The sequence below is a fragment of the Polypterus senegalus genome, chromosome 4 (assembly GCF_016835505.1).
Source record: "Polypterus senegalus isolate Bchr_013 chromosome 4, ASM1683550v1, whole genome shotgun sequence".
Taxonomy (NCBI): Eukaryota; Metazoa; Chordata; class Cladistia; order Polypteriformes; family Polypteridae; genus Polypterus; species Polypterus senegalus.
In genome coordinates this window covers 66,444,377-66,465,927 of record NC_053157.1, presented here as the reverse complement: position 1 = coordinate 66,465,927, position 21,551 = coordinate 66,444,377, and the positions used below count along the sequence as shown (strand labels likewise).

The 21,551-nt window shown below is 38.7% G+C and overlaps 1 protein-coding gene across 2 annotated transcripts in view; it reads left to right on the top strand.

The window, feature by feature from the left end:
* LOC120527411 overlaps window positions 1-21,551 on the top strand; it is a 183,769-nt gene that overhangs the window by 88,552 nt on the left and 73,666 nt on the right. For both annotated transcript variants that reach the window (XM_039750795.1, XM_039750794.1), the window contains 2 exons: window positions 12,676-12,853; window positions 17,935-17,999. In XM_039750795.1, the coding sequence (XP_039606729.1) occupies window positions 12,676-12,853; window positions 17,935-17,999 (243 nt within the window). The remainder of the gene's footprint in view (window positions 1-12,675; window positions 12,854-17,934; window positions 18,000-21,551) is intronic.

Sequence of the window (21,551 nt, the reverse complement as noted above, 5' to 3'; positions counted from 1 at the left end):
AAGTTTGGGCAACCTTGTTAATAGTCATTATTTTCCTGTATAAATCATTGGTTGTTACGATAAAAAATGTCAGTTAAATATATCATATTGGAGACACACACAGCGATATTTGAGAAGTGAAATGAAGTTTATTGGATTTACAGAAAGTGTGCAATAATTGTTCAAACAAAATCAGGCAGGTGCATAAATTTGGGCACCGTTGTCATTTTATTGATTCCAAAACTTTTAGAACTAATTATTGGAACTCAAATTGGCTTGGTAAGCTCAGTGACCCCTGACCTACATACACAGGTGAATCCTATAATGAGAAAGAGTATTTAAGGGGGTCAATTGTAAGTTTCCCTCCTCCTTTAATGTTCTCTGAAGAGTAGCAACATAGGGGTCACAAAACAACTCTCAAATGACCTGAAGACAAAGATTGTTCACCATCATGGTTTAGGGGAAGGATACAGAAAGCTGTCCCAGAGATTTAAGCTGTCTGTTTCCACAGTTAGGAACATATTGAGGAAATGGAAGACCACAGGCTCAGTTCAAGTTAAGGCTCAAAGTGGCAGACCATGCACCGTGCATCACTGTGCATCGTTCAACCATTCGGCGCACTTTACACAAGAAGATGCTGTATGCGAGAGTGATGCAGAGGAAGCCTTTTCTCCGCCCACAGCACAAACCGAGCCGCTTGAGGTATGCCAGACAAGCCAGCTTCATTTTGGAATAAGGTGCTGTGGACTGATGAGTTATTTGGGCATAACAAGGGGTGTTACGCATGAAGGAAAAAGAACACAGCATTCCAAGAAAAACACCTGCTACCTACAGTAAAATATGGTGGTGGTTCCATCATGCTGTGGGGCTGTGTGGCCAGTGCAGGGACTGGGAATCTTGTCAAAGTTGAGGGACGCATGGATTCCACTCAGTATCAGCAGATTCTTGAGACCAATGTCCAAGAATCAGTGACAAAGCTGAAGCTGCGGGGCTGGATCTTTCAACAAGACAATGACCCGAAACACTGCTCAAAATCCACTAAGGCATTCATGCAGAGGAACAAGTACAACGTTCTGGAATGGCCAATCTCGGTCCCCAGACCTGAATATAATTGAAAATCCGTGGTGTGAGTTAAAGAGAGCTGTCCATGCTCGGAAGACATCAAACCTGAATGAACTAGAGATGTTTTGTAAAGAGGGATGGTCCAAAATACCTTCAACCACAATCCAGACTCTCATTGGAACCTACAGGAAGCGTTTACAGGCTGTAATTTCTGCAAAAGACGGATCTACTAAATATTGATTTCATTTCTTTTTTGTGGTGCCCAAATTTATGCACCTGCCTGATTTTGTTTGAACAATTATTGCACACTTTCTGTAAATCCAATAAACTTAATTTCACTTCTCAAATATCACTGTGTGTGTCTCCTATATGATATATTTAACTGACATTTTTTATCGTAATAACCAACGATTTATACAGGAAAATAATGACTATTAACAAGGTTGCCCAAACTTTTGCATCCCACTGTATTATTAAAATAGCGCACTTGGAAGTCACAGTGCACCTTATCACATTAAGCATTTATAACAAGTTTATTTAATGTTACAGTCAGTAGTTATAACAGTTGTTTTTCAGCAGGTGCCACAATTTTTATTTGTAAAACTTGGACATAAAAAATTATAACAATGCTGTCCAGTGACTTTAATCCATTTTGTTTTTGTTTTTTTTTTTTGTTTTTTTAATAAAGTGGCACATTTTCAGACAGAGCTCCTCATCAATATAATTAAAAAACAAAAATTAAATTTAACATTAAACTGAAAAAATAATCACTTTTGTGTATTTCTGAGACACTTTTTAGAGTAATATGTTATAGGGCTGAACAATTTGGGAATTATATCTAATTGAGGTTTTTTTTTGTTTTGACAGATACTGTGATTTGCGATTATAATTTTTAAAAGTCAAGATTCAGTTCAGTATTCACTATGTAATAGATTTAAAACCTGATAGAACATTACCACATGAGATACTTTTAAAATAATAACTGCTTTATATTGTAATGCAAGGATGACTATTTATTACATTTTTAACTGGCATAGAACAATTAATCGTAAAAGCTTTGACTTGTGGTTCAGGATTAAAATTTATTAATATCCAGTATTCCGTTTATAAATTGACAAAAAAATGGTCGCTAAATATAAAAGAAATATGCACAAAATATCTAAATATTGCATATTCAAATAAACATTTATTTGCAGACTAGCAAAATACCCGCGCTTTGCAGCGGAGAAGTAGTGTGTTAAAGAAGTTATGTAAAAGAAAAGGAAACATTTTAAAAATAACATAACATGATTGTCAATGTAATTGTGTTGTCATTGTCATGAGTGTTGCTGGCATATATATATATATATATATATATATATATATATATATATATATACATACACACACACACACACCATATATATACATATATACACATATATATACATATATACACATACATCCACATATATATACACACACTTTTTTGGGTGCGACATCAAGGAAGAAAAATAAATAATTAAATTCTATGATAATTACAATGGAACTGGAGCATTTCTGCGGGAGTGGAGTGAATAAACTGTGCGGGCCCTGCAGTATCGTACTTTCAATCAATCAATCAACATTTATTTATATAGCACATATTCATACAAAAAAATGTAGCTCAAAGTGCTTTACAAAATGAATAGAGAAATAGAAGACACAATAAAAGATAAACATAAGTCAACATTAATTAACATAGAATAAGAGTAAGGTCCATGGCCAGGGTGGACAGAAAAACAAAAAAACTCCAAAGGCTGGAGAAAAAATAAAATCTGTAGGGGTTCCAGACCAAGAGACCCCCAGTCCCTCTGGGCAATCTACCTAACATAAGTCAAACAGTCTTCTTTGTATTTAGGGTTTTCATGGAAGGACCTGATGATGATGGTCACGTAGACTTCTGGCTTTCAGTCCATCAATGTTGGTGCATCATGATGCTTTGAGTAGGTGGTGGTGGCGCAGGCCGCCACCACAAAGAAACCGGAAAAAGAAACAGAAGAGAGAGTAGGGGTCAGTATGGATTTTGGAGCCACTGTGAATAATTATTATGAAGAATTGAACATACAGAGTATCAGTATTAAGTTAAAGTGAAGTTATAAAAGGCCATGTTAAAGTAATGTGTTTTCAGCAGTGTTTTAAAGTGCTCTACTGTATTTGCCTGGCTAATTCCTATTGGCAGGCTATTCCAGATTTTGGGTGCATAACAGCAGAAGGCCGCCTCACCACTTCTTTTAAGTTTAGCTTTTGGAATTATAAGGAGACACTCATTTGAAGATCTAAGGTTACGATTTGGAATATAACGCATCAGGCATTCCGATATATAAGATGGAGCGAGATTATTTAAGGCTTTATAAACCATAAACAGTATTTTAAAGTCAATCCTGAATGACACAGGCAACCAGTGTAGTGACATCAAAACTGGAGAAATGTGTTCGGATTTTCTTTTCCCAGTTAGGATTCTAGCAGCTGCATTCTGCACTCGTTGCAAATGATTTATGTCTTTTTTGGGTAGTCCTGAGAGGAGTGCGTTACAGTAATCTAGTCTACTGAAAACAAAAGCGTGAATTAATTTCTCAGCATCTTTCAATGATATAAGAGGTCTAACTTTAGCTATGTTTCTTAAGTGAAAAAATGCTGTCCTAGTGGTCTGATGAATATGCGATTTAAAATTCAGATTACAGTCAACGGTTACCCCTAAATTTTTTACTTCCGTCTTAACTTTTAATCCTAGTGCATCAAGTTTATTTCTGATAACCTCGCTGAATCCATTATTTCCAATTACTAAAATTTCAGTTTTCTCTTTATTTAGTTTGAGAAAATTACTATTCATCCATTCAGAAATACCAGTAAGACATTGTGTTAGTGTATCAAAAGAGTCGGAGTCATCAGGTGCTATAGATAAGTACAGCTGTGTGTCATCAGCATAGCTGTGGTAGCTCACGTTGTAACCTGAGATAATCTGACCTAACGGAAGCATGTAGATTGAGAATAACAGCGGACCCAGGATAGAGCCTTGTGGAACACCATATCAGATATCATGTGTCTTTGAGATTTGATTACCACAACTCACAAAGAATTTTCTCCCTGCCAGGTAGGATTCAAACCAATTTAAGACACTGCCAGAGAGGCCCACCCATTGACTAAGGCGATTTCTAAGAATATTATGATCAATGGTGTCAAATGCAGCACTCAGATCTAAGAGGATGAGAACAGATAAATGGCCTCTGTCTGCATTTACCCGCAAGTCATTTACTACTTTAACGAGTGCAGTTTCTGTACTGTGATTTGTTCTGAAGCCTGACTGAAATGTATCAAGAATAGCGTGGTCATTTAACTGCATAATGACTGCCTTCTCTAGAATTTTACTTAAGAAGGGTAGGTTAGAAATGGGTCTAAAATTTTCAAAGGCAGAGGGCTCAAGATTATTTTTCTTGAGCAGGGGTTTAACTACAGCAGTCTTAAGACAGTCTGGAAAGACCCCCGTATCTTTGCCTTCAGTGTGCCATTACACTGCAGCTCAATCACCTCCATGTGAATCTGTACAGGTGCAGTTTCCACATCGATGGCAAATGGGTTGCGAAACAACTCAAAATTCTTTTTTTTTTCTTCAAAGTCACCAAAGCGCCGTGCGAACTCAGTGCACTCAGTTTATCAGCAAAGTGCGTATTTGGGAACACCGTTGTGCTGACTTGGTTCAACATTACTTGGCAACAGGGAAAGTGGGGCAAGTTGCACTGGTGCATTTGTGTCTCCCGTAAAAGCAGCTTCACTTGAAATCACTTTGTGATTTTGCATGGGTAAAAACGTCTGCTGAAGTGTCAGATTCTTCTTTAACTCTTCTGCTTTCTGCATCTTCTGCATTGCATTCAGGTCTTTCAGGTTATCCTGATGTTTTGTCTCATAGTGCCGTCTTAGATTAAATTCTGTAATTACAGCCACATTAGCTCCGCAAATGAGACACACGGGTTTACCGGCAATGTCAGTAAACATATTCTCAGCCTCCCATCAGTTTTTAAAGGTTCTATTTTCAGAATCAACTTTTCTCTTTGGCATCGTGTGGGCTAGCTTCGCAATAACTTGCAGCATCATAAGCTAGACTTGATTAACGCGGTAAGTTTTCAGCAAGGCAGCTGAAGCTCTGCATTATGGGATCTATAGTTTATTGTGTTACCAGCGCTTCATATCCCCGGACCATTAATAACAATAATATATAAAATGATCTCGCAGGCCGGATATAATTACACGCCGGGCTGGATGTGGCCCGAGGGCCTTGAGTTTGACACATATGGACTAAATAGAACTTGAAAAGATATATTTTTTTGAATGTGATCGCGCAATTCAAATCGAGTTGACGTGCACTACATCGAGCCCGCGTGCTATTGTGGTTTTGCCTGCATGCCTCAATAAGTCACCCTCCCCTCGCTCTTACTTTTTTACCGTTCATATAATGGATACACTGAGTATGGCTTTACCAAAACAATTATTGATGGCGAATCGATTATTCATAAAGCTTCAATTGGTGATCTGTTTTTCTGTGTTAACCTCATATTTTTTCATACTTCTTCTCAAACCAAGGGTGTGCGAGGGTAAAATGAAGCGGAAGCTGATCAATGTAATCGGTGTACCATGAAATCATGCATTGACAGAAGTTTCCCTTTGCTTGGATTGCAAAGTGTGATTAAATGTGTTATTTTTTAACGCGTTATGGAGCACATGCATCGAAGCTTCTCAGCTGTGCTTGTGCTAAGAAAAGGAAACATTTTAAAAATAACGTAACATGATTGTCAATGTAACCTTTTGTTCGTAGTGCCTGGAGGATTCAGAGTGTGGAGAAACTCTAGAGACAGCGTTTGTATTAAGTTGTGGATTTTTCTGTGAGTATTTGGTGGCAGCGTCACAAAGTTGCTTCCCGCAAGACTGTGTTAGCTGCGGATCTCAGCTCAGACCGAAATGAGGTGAATGGGAGGGGAGATGATGATGTGACTCCCCCACCCTCCTTAATTGTCAATCCCCCCCACAAACACAGTTTCTCGGAATTTGCATAAGCACAGCCCCTTACCAGCAATTTTAACTTAGTTACAAAGTGATCAAAACTCTCATTTATATCCTGCGTTCTCTCATTAAACTTGTATCCCACATTAGCCGTGGGCATGACAAACGCCAGTAGCAGCCTGTCTATGAACTTAATTTAAACTTTAGGTTTACACCGTGCTTTGATTCCGAAGTAGCTACACTCATGAATATGGTTGTGTGTGTCAGTCGCTCGCTTCTTATTGTTTCGCTGCCTCCTCAATTGTATAATGCATGTTTTCTTCAGCGCTTTTTGGAGTTCTTCCTTGTTTTCTACGTACTGCATTGACAGTCAGTTCACGTGATTACATGGGAGGCGTGATGATGTCACACGAAACTCCGCCCCCCACGGCCATCGAGCTCAACTCCATTACAGTATATGGAGAAAAATAGCATCCAGTTGTGACCATTATGCGTAGAATTTCGAAATGAAACCTGCCCAACTTTTGTAAGTAAGCTGTAAGGAATGAGCCTGCCAAATTTCAGCCTTCCACCTACATGGGAAGTTGGAGAATTAGTGATGAGTGAGTGAGTCAGTGAGGGCTTTGCCTTTTATTAGTATTGATAACCAGCATTTACCTTTTGAACTTTTTATTCACAAAGTCTGCCAGTATAGGAAAATGCACAGAACAAATAAAATCTTAAAATTACTCCACATAAGAGATAAGCCTTACCTAATATGTGCTTCCCTGACACCTTAACTTTTTCACAACACTCATTGTGGTCTTTACAAATTTGCAAAACCTTTGTTGGTTTCAGACATGAACAATGAGATGGGACTACATTGCCCCCTGCACTAAACAGTCTCCCTGACGACAACCTTGTGGTTGTGGTTAACGATTGTGGGCATAAAATGTACATTTGTACTTGCTTGCCTTTTTTTTTTTGTTTTTTGTTTAAGTACTTTAATAGTAATGATCACAGCAGCAACTAGAGCAAGAACAAACACCAACTTTAAGAAAAAGAAAAATTGTAGCTGTATTCGGAAAACTGTGAGAGCAGTCAAAATCCCAAGCTGCTGCCCCCTATAAAAAGGAAGCATCAGCACCACTGTCTATTACTGATGACTGGATGCTTAAATTTAAACCACATGGGTTGTTTGGAGCAGAAAAACAAATCTTTTATCTCTTGCCCCAGCACGTGTGCTTTGTTAGAATTTAAGATACTTCTCTTGGCTGCTTTTATGGTTCGCTGTCCTGACCACGATCAAGACAAATAATGTCCAGTCAGTTAGTGCGAAAATACTGACCAAAGTAAAAGAGCAGGTAGATTGAAGGTAGACTTGTTTTATTATTTTGGAGGTGCCCGCCACACAGTGGGCAGTGGCAGGGTACATTTAATATCACGGCATCCAGAAAAGGGCTGTTCTGCGCCCTTGGACTTGCTCAGAAATGCACAACCATCACGGTGTTAAGTCGAGGTCATACGGTCTGTCTACTTTTCCTCTTTCGATTTATTCAGATGCAAAATTACATTTTTACATCATTAGAGTACAGTTTGGAAAAACTGTCTTGAGTAGACATGTGGCAGATCTATCACCCAGACTAAATCGTAAGTCGAACGTTTGCATTTCTGTGGGTGGGAACTAGTTGATACAAAGTTTTAATTTTAAATATAGTGAGTCCTTTTGAACTTTTATTTTTCAGCAAAGCATTGATTTCAAAATAAGTGAGCAGATGAGATGCTGATTCTACTTAATCAAGCACTAGTTTAAAGAGATGATTTGTAATGATAGGTCAGTGGCACTTTGAGCAGCAGACGAGGTTACATTACCAGTGCAGAAACTTCGCTCACACATCCACTTAATGGAGTTAACTGAAGAACAGTATTAAGCTGATACCACCAAAATAATAATAAAACCAGTTAATAAATGCATTGCAGGCTTTAGAATGTTAATCAAAAGCTAAAGACTACATTTATAACACGCTGGACTTCAGAGTAATACATCACCAAGCCCAACAGCATGTATATATAAGGCAAAAGAGACAACATAGTGGTTGCATAACACGCACCTGATATTTTAACCATTTAATCTTTAGTTTTTTGAACATCTTAAAACAAATGCTGTGGTTGTAGTTTTAATTTTAATTAATAAAGAAAAAAATATACATACAAACTAAATGTCCGTCTGAAGCATGAAGCAAACAATTTGTAATTATGTATGTACAATTATGTACTAATCCAAATTTTTACTTTCAAAATTTTTTCATGCCTACTGTATCATTAAAACAATTTCTGTTTATCACTGGACACAAAAATCACATTTTGTACAATTAATTGGAGATTCTGTGCTGCAATTCAAACATCTTCTGCCTTCAGATTACTACTGAAATGGTCACAAATGCAATTAAAAATAAGGCTTTGACGATTATGATTTCTATTTAGTTTGCAAGGGACAGGTGCAAAAGGCCTTTTTATTGTTGAACAGTTGTGCTATTAACATATTTGTTGCTCCCCCTAGGAGATTCGTAAGCCGAATTCCACTAAAGGGTTTATACTTGACGAGTCTGTGCCGGGCACAAGGGCTGCCCTGTGAAAATGGTGTCAAGACTTGGAGACAGACTTGTGTGAACGTTTTCTAACTACGTGGCACAGATGACACAACGGCCAAATATCCTAAATGGTTAATTTGAAGAAGAGTCTGGTTACGCTTGTGCTAGCATGCTGAATGAAGGGCCGAATTTGATGCAACAGGTCATCAAAACGCATGGAAAACTTGCAAGAGGTTGAAATGCATCTGCTCATCATTTAGGGCCCCTGTTATGAAGATATCTGTGCCTCGTGTAATTCAGTATCCTTTCTGATTTGGTGAAGATGCACTAAGATATGATTGTCACGCAAAATGTCGGCCTGTCCGTCAATAAATCTGCATGTGCAGCTGCGTGCCTCCTGTTTCTTCATACACATCAATGTCACAAAGTCTGCATTTTAATGTTGCAGGTGCGTTATGCATTATTATTGGTTTACTGGGGCACTCCATAATTGATGGCAGACAGTAAACTTTGTTAAAATGGTACTGAAAAATGCCACTTGTTAGCTGGTTCATCAGTCATTTTGGTGTGCGCACTTTTTGCTCTGTTATTAGTAAATTATTTAACTGGAGCTAGTCAGCATAGAAATATGGAAAAACAGATTTAGTAAAATATTATTAATAGTAATAATTCATATTTCATTACTTGACACACAAGAACTCTGTACAAAGGCATTTAAAAGACAAATCGTTAAAATAAATGTACTAATCTACTTTTACGTCATACGTGGTACCTTAAGCTGGGGATAAAATACCAAAATATCTTAGGAAAGGCTTTGTTGTGGAACTTAAATTTCACCTCTGTCAAATGAGTGATTAAAACTGTGTGCATAAAATACTTTTAAGTTCTATCAAAAAAATAAATAAAACCCTTGCCTGCTATGACCACTCTTTTAAATTGGGGAGGATCTCATTTTCACAGCAGGTGTCATTATCCTGTAAAACTGTTTTTATTGTATATTACATGCATAGTTGATCGTGGCAGATTAAACCTGATCAAATGTTTTTAAAAAAAACTTGTAGAAAGCATTCAGTGATAAATGAACATTGGGGTTTTCAAATGGTGCACAGTGTCATTAATACAAGCCTTTCAGGCAGTTTTCAGTGACACTTGAATATCTGCTGTGCCCATCCATCCTTTCCATAACTGGGCATTTGCTGTAAAAATGCGTACCCCGTTTATGCTGCCTGTACCACTAAAATTGTTTGAAATCTATTTTTAAAGACTATAGACAGTCTTCTATATTAATTTCATGTTTAATATCTTTCTATCCCATCCAATGGAGGGGACATTATTTGCACAGCTGAACCTTTGTTTTTGAAATGCTGTTCCATTTACAAAATGATAAAATTGAGCTAAACCTATTTAAAAAGACTGTAGGAAGCCTTTTATTGTTTTTCCCCCACTGCACCTTCTCGTCTTATCCACTGAAGGGGACCTTTATTTTCCCAGCTGGAACAGAGACATAGAAATGCATGTCCCATGTTTGGTGCTTACAAAATGAACACCAGACTGCTAAAATTCTTCAAAATGCATTTTAAAATGTTGCAGAAAATCTATATTCGACTCAGTTTTTTCAGATCCACTTTGGGACATCCTGAGCCTTCGCAGAATCCCCCGGAAGCTGACGAATATTATGGCCGGCACATACACTGGTATTGTGAGTGCTATGCAGAGTGGAAGCAGATCCTCTGCATTTTTCCCAGTTGATTCTGGGGTTCGTCAGGGGTGTGTTCTTGTTCCAACTATGTTCAATGCCTAGATGGACTGGGCAGGGTCTGTGAGGTCCAGTTTCTGTGGGGCATCTGTTGGTAAAGAGACATTCACTGATCTTGACTTTGTTGATGATGCTGTGATCTTTGCGGATTCAATGGAAGCACTTATCAGGGCTGATGAGATTTTGTGTGTCTGGGCTTGTGATTGTCCTGGATAAAAATCAAAATCCAGGCCTTTTATGACCTCTTGAGTACAGCCATCAGCAGTATGTCTGTTTGTGGAGGGAATGTTGACCTCCTTGAGAAGTATACTTACCTCAGCAGTGACATTTATGTCTCTGGTGACTGATCCTATGAAGTTAGTAGACGGATTGGGAGAACATGGGGGTATGGGGGGTTGTGGGTGTCTCTGTAAAAGGACGATATCCAAGTATTTAGAGTCCTGGTGCATCTTTCCCATCCACAGGGAGCTACTGTGGAGGTGTAGGAATTTATGCCCTCCTGTCTGCTGCTCCAATGATGAATAGTGGAATTTTAAATTTGTCCGAAAACTATTTAAAAGGATTGAAGGAAGCCTTCTGTATCATTTTCATGTCTACTGTGCCAGTCTGTCTCATTCTTTTACTGTTATACCTGTTTTTTAACAGGTAATACTGGTATTCTGCTTATGCTACTGTGCACAAACTTTGTTTCATGCACACATTTTTTAAAATGTTGTATAAAATTAACTTCAGCCAATATGCATAAGGTGTACAGGTATATGAACCAAATTTTGTGTTTAGACTTGTGGCTTATCCCCAAAATATGTATATGCAAATGTTTCAAGGTATTTCTGGTTCCAAGCATCAAGGATTAGAGTTGCTCTACCTGTAGTAACAACATATGTACTTTAATAAAAATAGTAACCGCTCTACTAAGATTTCTAATAAATTTGTCCAGAGGATAGATAGCAAAAGAAAAAAAACTTTGGCAGAGACAATTTAAATGAGGAAAGAAGATGTGATCGATTTGTTTTTATTACCAGACAGAGCTTGTTTGGAACTAAACAGTTTAAATATTTGGGTTGATTTAAGGTGATACTGTCCAGCAAATACAAAATGTTGAGTGTGTATGAAGACTTTTTGAGAATGGCATATAGTGATACAGGTTAATAAAGGACCAATTTTAAGGGGCTAATGATAAAGAGTGGACCAAGATTGAAAAATAATGTGGACCAGGGACAGACTTTTCTGATACCTTTGTAAGTATGAAAAAGCTAAGGTGTTTATTCTTTCCCTTCAGAAGTTATACTTGCTAACAAAGTGTCTTAGTTAGGTAATAAACCCCACACCAGTTGAGCCATTGAGCTTAATAAAAGCTGTGTAAAGGTTTGATTCATATGTTTGAGCAATTTGCTCTGCATCTAGTAGAAAGTGCTTGAATGGATGGTAAATTTGTTGGCATTTCTCCCAATCACGCCCTTCCAAGTCTCACTGTCATTGCCCACGTAAGCATTGAAGTCTCCCAGCAGTACGAAGGAGTCCCCAGAAGGTATGCCTTCTAGCACCCCATCCAGGGACTCCAAAAAGGGTTGGTACTGCAAAATTCCTTTTCGGCGCATACGCACAAACAACAGTCAGGACCCGTCGACCCCAACCCCCAAAGGCGGAGGGAGGCTACCCTCTCATCCACCGGGGTAAACCCCAATGTACAGGTTCCAAGTTGGGGGGCAATGCCTCTCACCGGTGGCATCTCCAGAGTGGTAGAGAGTCCAGCCCCTCTCAAGGAGATTGGGTCCAGAGTCCAAGCTGTGCGTTGAGGTGAGCCCGACTATATCTAGCTGGAAACTCTCAACCTCGCGCACTAGCTCAGGCTCCTTCCCCTTCAGGGAGGTGACATTCCACGTTCCAAGAGCCAGCTTCTGTAGCCGAGGATCGGACCGCAGGTCCCTGCCTTTGGCCACCACCCAACTCACACTGCACCCAACCTTGGCCCCTCCGATAGGTGGTGAGCCCATGAGATGGGGGTCCCATGTTGCCTCTTCGGGCTGTGCCCGGCCAAGCCCCATGGGTGCAGACCCGGCCACCAGACGCTCGCCATTGAGCCCCACCTCCAGGCCTGGCTCCAGAGGGGGCCCCGGTGACCCGTGTCCGGGCGAGGGAAATTGCCGTCCAGATTTTTTATTCATCATGGTCTATTGAATCGCTCTTTGTATCTTTATTAACGTAATATTTCTTATGATCTTCATATGATTGTGCCTTATTCTGTAGAATCAATGTTTTTACATTAGTTGACTAATATAAAATATTTTTTCTCAGGAAATTCTAAAAAGAAAAATAAAAGAAAAATGCTTCCATCATTGCATGAGGATAATTATGAGGAAATTTTGAAACCTGTGGTCTCGCGGGCAGCAGGAAAGCGAATTGTGAAATCACCAGGAATGTGGTGGATTTCGGAAAACACCAAAACTAGATTCCATAATGATGTGTCGAACTGGTAAGAGAATTTAAATTATGTAAATATTGTATGCAGAATATCAAATGTTTTAAGAAATCTGAACGACCAAGGATTTTCTCCAAAAAGTAGTTATCTACATTAGAAATGAAGCCAGTTGACAGTCAGAGTTTGGAGTCTGTGCCCATGGTTTCTCTATACATATAATAAGCACAAATTGAAATTCTATGTATTTTAGATTCTTTTTTAGAAATTGTGTTTAAAGTTGTTTTTCTTTGTATATGGCTAACTTTGGCAGTACCATTGTATGTTAGTCATTAGGAGACATTATTGCAGGGGCCCCTAACTCCGGTCCTGGAGGGCACCAATGGCAGCAGGTTTTCATTCTAGCCATTTTCTTAATTAGTGGACTGTTTTTGGTGCTAATTCATGTCTTTTGAATTAATTTTAATTGACTTGTTTTTTAAGATTTGTTCTCTGAATTTCTTCATTTCTTTTCTTAAATGGCACCCAAACAGAAATGAAACGTAAAGTGAGTGAGTCAAGAGAAGACCAACTAAGTCAGGGCCTCAAACTTCAACTAATATCACTCCAACCAGTTGCTTGATTAGGTGCTGATTCTTGTTGTTAATTAAATCCGTTCTTTAATTCCATGAATGTGGTGTTATGGGTCCACAGCTCGCTTAGCAAAGGGCGTTTTTTTTTTAAATAAATCACTGCACTCGCCACGGGGCGATTTGCGGTGTGGGTGTCTCTCACCTAGTGCGCAGGTGAGGAACTACCCACATCCGTGATTGTTCTCATGGCTAATATGCTGCAGCTGCTATGGCCCCTCGCCATATAAAAAGAAGCGCGAGTCAGTTGGGAGAAAGGTCAGAAAAACAAAAGGAAAAGGAAACGGAGGTTACAGGAAGCGAGGGAGCAAGTCAATGCAAGAGAGAGGGACACACGGTGCGTGTATGGGGGCGAGTGAACGAACGCTCGTGGGCAGACTCGAGGAAGCTGGGTGTTAGGCCGACAACCAGGTGTTGACGTTGAAGTCGCTCCCGCTGAGCGATTAGGTAGCGGGAGTGACCAGGGAAAGGCGAATGGCCGCGGAAGGCCGGAAAGGCAGGGGGAGGCTTGGTGATGGATTCCCCAACGTGAGCGTCTTGGCCGTTGGGTGAACCAAGTCTCAGGTCTGGGATGAGTGCCAGACCGAAGCCAGGATCGGGTGGTCTCCAGACCTGTGTGTGAGTTGAAAAGGGCAGCTGCAGAGAGAGCGTCTCGCCTGCTGAAGGGCCCGTATGGGAGAAGCAGGTGAGACGCTGTTGCTAACAGGAAAGAAGCACCGAGCTTGTCATAGTTTTTAAAAACTGCTTCCTAGAGAACATTTTAACCTCGTTTTGAAAGGATTGTTTTTTCTATTGTTTTATCTCCACGTTTTTCTTATGGATTATTTATTGAAGAATTTTGAACTGCACAGCACTATTTAATTGAACACTCTGCTTTTGTTTACGTATTTTAATGAAAGCACTTTTGCACTTTTTGAACCATCCCCTTGCTCAGTTGTTATTGCCTCAACTGTCTAGCTCATCTCGGTGACATTATCGATGGTGTTGGGTTCAAGGGCTCCCGAACAGAGATGGGAGCATGGAGCCGAACCCACATCGTCACAATCGCTTGTTGCTGTCCTCATTGTGCAATAAGAGACATTTGAAATTGTTGATTTTCTCTTTCCTAAGAGATCTGGTAAAATGCTTTATGTACCTGAGCAGATCAGCATTCCTGAGACCTGTTTATTTATTTTCATATATTGTGTGATCGACACAGTTTGCTGGTCATATATTGGTTCATTTTCTATATCATTGTTTGGCTGCTAATTAAGGTAAAAGAAACAATTAAAGGGTCTGCATCAAATAAAATTAATTCAAAAGAAGTTAATTAGCAGTAAAAACAGGCCACTAATGAAAAAAGGGTTAGAATGAAAATCTGCAGGCACTGGGGCCCTCCAGAATTGGAGTTGGGGACCCCCTGCACTATTGTTTTATCACCTCGTAATCTATTTGTATTTCTCAGCTTTGCTGCAGTTTTTAACTGCTCTGACTTTAGAGTTTTTGCTGAAGGTTTACTAAAAGTATTTACAGATGTTGCGTATTCTGCAGAAAATTCTTTGTTCTTAAGTTAGTTAAAACGTTTTCTCAAGTCTGTAAATTGTTTGATAAATGTTTTAGCTTTTGATGTTGAGAATTTAATTATTGACACTGAAGATACATTGCAGTGAAAATAAAATGGACAGCTACTGGTTATTAGTCTGGGGGGGCCAAACGTGATTCTCAAATGAGAACACACTTGAGGACAACTCACTTAAACGTTTGCAGTGCTACCCTTTTACTCATGTGTTGGACATATATTAAAAAAAAGCTGTGGAAGGGCAGGGACTGAGAAAAATAAACTAAACAAAAGACTTGACACAGAGACAAAACAGAAACCTATTTTCTACATTGTAAGGAGTGCATAAAAGAAACACACATACTGTAGACCACTCCAGGTACATGACCCCATTTGTTTAATAAGTGCCTTGGTCTGCTACAGTATTATTCTTTTACTTTACATATGGCATAAAGGCAGGTAAGAATTTAGATAAGCATTGTAGCTTCCGTATATACTCTGTCCTAAAGCTGTGGCCTTTTGTTTTCAACTCTTTTAACACTAGAATTACCAAAGCTTACAAAAAAACTTGTAAATCCGCTCACACCTTTCCATCAGCATCTGACTTACTAAAATTGTGCGCCCATTTATTTTTTTTTTCTTTTCATATCAAGAGGGAGAGATCGGTTATGCCTTCATGCCCTTTTTTAGACATTCAGAGATGCCTCCCTCCTGCATAGTTAGTTTTCAACAATTTGAGAACATCTTTTACAGAGTTTCTTAGAGTAGACTGATTTTTCAGAGCTGAATTGTCTAGCCTGACTATGGTCTTAAGGAGCTTGCAGTATCCTTTACTCCTTATACAGTCTCCACAGTGGCCTTCAGATCAGTAACGCCTATCTGCAGGCTGTCAAATCTTTTGCATTTGTAGCTATAGATCAAGTGATTGTAATAGAATATACAGTCATCTCTAGCCAGTGAACATTCTATGTTGGAGTTTCCTGTTTATCTCACTGGTTTATCTCACTGGTTTGGACAGCAATCATTCTTTGATTTGTTAACAGAAAAAAAAAGTAGTCCTGCCAGTTTACTGATTATGTTGATACTTGACACAGTGAATGTTGCCTGTCTGTGTTATTTGAACACCTTGTCTGTCTGCCAAAAAAAATAAACCTATGAGCCTATCTGGAAGCAGCTCCTCCTCAGGAGTAGCATGACCCCTTGCAGTTAGCTTTGCAGACAATTCTGGTTCTCTCTCTATCTCTCTCTGTCGGCTTTGTACCTCCTGCTGGTTGCTGTCATCATTGTGCATCTTGACAAGCAAGCTCTTTGAAGTGCTTGACTATGCTAGGACTGTTGTTTTCTGCTTCAGTCATAAAATTGGTCATTGTAGTGGGATGATCCTTCTTTTGTTACAAACAAGAAGAACTCTTGTTATATTTGCATACACTTTTTTGTGCACAGCCAATCCATGGTATGCATTTGGGATCTGTACTGTAATTGGGGGTGCGTGCTGTTCAAGGTCACTGAATTTACGGTTGTGACTGGATCTTCCAATTGGAGATAAGTGGTTTACAGGTGTTTGGAGACTTTTGTCTATCAACCCACAATAGTGCAAGGAATTTTGTATGCTATCTTTAATTAGCATGGTTATGATGATTGTTTACAAAAATGTTAGCATTAATAGTCTATATTGACAACTTAGTTTTATATAGGGCTGTATGCCTTTAGGTGATCAGTTTATCTTCTGCTAACTTAACTATTTACAGTAAAAGACATTTTAAGCAAGGGTGCCAAGATTTTGCATGCCACTGTAGTTTTTAATAACACTTTGTTAAATAATTCCATTAACAATGAGAGCCTGAGTACTTAAGCTAATTTTAATTAGTAGTGCCACATGGGGCTGGGGCCACTGTAAAGAAGCTGTATTTCTAGACTGCCTGAACCTGATATGTATTATGAAGGTAATTTTTGTGTTACTAGATAATTGACAAAGGCCTGTAGCTCACATTATCTTGCTTTCTTCAATCATTATACATAAAAACTCTTTTAACTGGATTCACAAGTTTGTATTAAAGCAATTGTGTAACAGACCTGCTGTTTTTTATATGTTGTATTTCTGCGATCCTAGAATTATCTACATTGTATAAGAGGTAGAATGCATTATGTAGAAGTGCAGGTTCAAGCTTGTAAAATTATTATACTATACATAGAAGTGATCTCAGACATAACAGAAAACAAACTAGCTAGATAATGGGAAAACAATAAATATCATTAAAATCACACCTCTAATTTTGATCTGGTTAATCAAACATTTTATGTTCAAGCTGTTGTTTCCAGCTCACAATGAAGACATCAGCTTACTGTGTTGACTGCAGATTTTATTGTAGTGCCATCATACCTTTTTATGTCACGTTTCTGACTTGTCTTTACATTTATCGTGCACATTTTCGATATCAAAAGTACACTCTTTAAACAAATCATTTAAACTATATAGTAGATCTGTTATGAGCAAGCAGGTCAAAGTGTTCATGAGAAATCTGTTGCTGTGTTCACCTTCCATGAGTGTACTGAGCCAATGAGGGCTACTTTGCGTATTGAAATTTTGGAAGTATGTTTTTAGATATACTAAAGTGTTGGCCACCTCATATCATGATCGGGTGTTTCGGATGAGGGCCAGAGGGACACCAAAGATGATGTGGTTGGAGTTGGTGTTGAGAGACATGAGGGTAATTACTCTTACCCAAGGAATGCTGGGGGCTGTCAAGACTGAAGGAGAAGGTGTGGAAACTGGCCAACCTGGAAAATAGCTGTTAACCTGGTGATGATAATGATCCCTGACTCCTAAACCTTTTTTCACCTTATGACTCTTACTCATGTTTTGCAGAACCTTTATATATACTAGTCAATGATTAGTGTAGCTGAACTTTTTTTTTTTTTCATTTTATTTCCCACATTCTGCTGATAATTTTAAGAACTTTGTTTTGTTTTAGTGAAACACCTCACCACCATTGTGTCTCTGATACATTGAAAAGTGATGACATGGACAAAGAAGCAGGTAAATATTTCTGTAAAAAAAACATTAATACTGAGTACGTTTGCTGCAGATATATTGTTTTGTGCTAAGAAATAACAATGTATTCAGTCGGTTATGTTAAACCTGCTGTCACACTAGAGAAGTGACTAATTACATAAGTCAATTACAATTTTCCTGATCTAGCGTTGAGCTGTAAAAAAATCTGTGTGACAGTCACTGGAACAAGCCTCAGTCCCAGCACTCTCTAATGGTACAACAAACACAAATCACCAAATAAACTTAATGTCCTGGCTCCAAAGTTCGATGAAGCTTTCCCCCATTTACACTGTCTAAAACACTTTTCCTTGCTTGTCTGCAGACACTTATGCTTATTACTGTTTGTGGTAATGTTGGATCAGTACTAAAATTTGGACTTTGGTGTCAATACCAGCTTTTAAACCTCAGTACCAGTGCAGGTAGCTCAACTCTACTGACATCTTGGAGGACAGGCCAGAGCCATGTTCCAATTCAGCATCAAAGTAATAGGACAAAAGGTGCCCAAAAAACGAGTGTACACATTTGCAAACAAGTAACAGAAATAATGATGCATGCCCATGTTTTCAATAGGACATAACTATTGGAAAGGCGAATATGCGATCCGGAGAGCAGGCTGTGTGACTTAAACTTCATGTTTGCTCTAAAGAGAACAAAACTACTTTAACACTAGAATCCCTGAAGCCTAAGAAAAAATTCTTAATCCCAGGCCACCTTAAATTCCTTTGCACCTCTCCATCAGCATCTTTTGTTTCGCAAATGTGTTGATTAGCACAGGCTGAGCAGCAAGCAGCCTGCTATCCCATCTCCCCAACCTGACAGAACTGAAGTCAGTCGCAAAATTCTCAAAGCTGAAGTCTCTTTATCTGGCTGTGATGTGCCTGGAGTTGTATATGGTAAATAATATATCGTTATTTGAAATATATACATTTCATGTGTGTAACGTGTCTGCAACGATCTGTGCAAGTGTAGGATCACAGGAACCGCAGAACACATAGCTAAAATAGAAACTTTTTCCATGTTATGCTAATAATGACGTGAAGTGTATAATGTGTGAAGACTTTAGTCCAAATATCAAATAAACACATGTGCTTTTATTCAAGAATATAACCAAAGGTTTTTTTTTTTTTTGATTTTCATGTTGCTATCAATGAGTTAAAAACCCAAGCTGAAATGTCAATTGACAGGAAGTTGATATTTATTCTTGCATGTTACAGAGGTGAGAACTGCTGCCTTTGTGGACGAAATCTCAGACCCGACAGCAGGCGTGGTTATAAAGCAGCTTTATTTTTCAGAGTCACGGTGAGAAGAGTTTCAGAAAAGCTGACAATCAAATATACATGACAGCGTCAGGGCTCTTCTGAACCCCGTCTGTTGGGTGGGGTCCAGTTTTATACCCCTAGAATGCGTGATTTAATATCATTATAAAATGTAACAGTCAACACGTTTATTATACACAATCCTTGAGCCCCTTCAACGCCCCTTATGCAACTTGATTTCTTGGCCCCTTTTGTTATGGCGTTCAGATGTAAGCTAAGGGAAAACGTGATAAGGCAGACTCATGTGTGGAATGCTCAGACCTTGAGTTCTTTGCACAAATATTTTTCTGTTTGCTAAAACAAAGCATGCTATTACATGGTTTTGTAAAGCTTACTTCTCAGACATGAATTAGTACAAGGGAACGAAGAGAACATTCATCTTCCACACCTTATAACCAGAGGTTCTGGGTTTCAGGCTGGGCACACTGCATTTGGAGTAGTGAGCTGCTATTATTACAATAATATAATAAAAGCATACATTTGATTTGAGTCTGTAACACCTGGTGTAAATTTTGGCTACTTGTAAATGTTAGCACAAGTTTTTTGTTTTTTGTTTTATTCAGTTTTATTCTGTCAGTGACATTCACATGGTACAGCAGACTTGCCTCTCCCTCTCGGAGTTGATTGCATTTATCTCCATTCTTTGCACAAGAGCAGAGATAACAACAGTTGGTGCTGTGGTTGATGTCTGTTCAGAACTATTTGTTGTAATGGCAATCAAAGGTAAGATGTCCTGTGATCGCTATCAGACTACCATGCTGCATTTGCGCTTTGACAAGTTCACTGTACCACGTGAACATCACTGACAGAATAAAACTGAATAATAAAAAAACAGTAGATTAGTGCGAATATATTGCTACTGCAAGCAAACAGATTCTTAGCATTATGAGAGAAGTTGCAAAATCAACCAGACTGTTCAAGCAAATTCTAGAAAAAAAACCCTAATCTGAATCCATTGAGTATTTCTCTTGTTTGCTTGCTAAGTGGATGTCAGATACGCCCCGAGGCTGGGGCGTGAATGAGGAGGGCCCCACCTCTCATCCCGCTGCATCTCTCTCGGATTCATGCAAATAAATCGGTACCGCTAGCTAACTATGATACGTAGTGTGATGAGAGTGGTTGCAAGATCAACCAGAATGTTCAAACAAATTAAAAACAAAAGATCTAAATCCATTAAGTAGTTTTCCTGTGAAAAGCAGACAGATATAGACAGAACAGACAGACTCTGGAATTTATATACAGTATATAGAGTTTTGGACTAAAGTCTTCACATTTTACACTTCACATCATTATTAGTATAACATGGAAAAAGTTTCTGCTTTAAGTATGTGTTCAGTATTTCCTACCTCACATTTCCTGCCATCCTGCACTTATACAGGTCATTGTAGACCAGGAATACATATGAAATGTATGTATTCCAAATAACGTTGTATTATTATCTCTATACAACTCCAGGCACCTCACTGCCAGATAAAGACACTTGAGCTCTGAGAATTTTGTGATGGACTCCGTCAGTGGGGTTAGTAGGCTGCTTGCATTGATCGACACATTTGCAAAACAAAAGATGCTTTTTTCGTAAGCTTCAGGGATTCTAGTGTTAAAGGAATAGACATCATCAATAAGTAGCAGACTACTTAGTGACACTTGCTTTATTGTATTTCTATAAGTTCCAGTTGAGGACTATCGTCAGTGGGTATATTGTATACATTGTTGTTCTAGTGGAGCTCAGATTGGCTGCTAATTTTTGTAAATATGAACCCACATCTGTGACTAGTACATTGTTTTAATAAAGTATGTAACTTTTTTGCATTTTTCCTCTTCAGGTAAATAGCTACAGAAAATGGTTTATTTTGACTTTGGAATTGTATCATATTATGTGATATCATCTACTGTTAAACTCTGCACTCTGTAAAATTTTTATTTTTATACTGTACTAGCAAAATACCCGCACTTCGCAGCGGCGAAGTACTGCCTTAAAATTTTTATTAAGAAAATTAAACCTTTTTAAATCGAGGGAAAATATACCAATAATTATTTGTTAAGGATCTCTTTGTATACCACATTGTGAGTTCGGCCCTCTGGTTGTAATATGACCAAGCTGTGCGCTGAGCTTACTCTTGAGCATGCAACGTACAGTTGGTCATGTGAACAGTAATCTTGTTTCAAATCTCACAGCTTGGATTTCTGCTGTCATAATCGGTTTGAGTTTCATGGTTTGTTT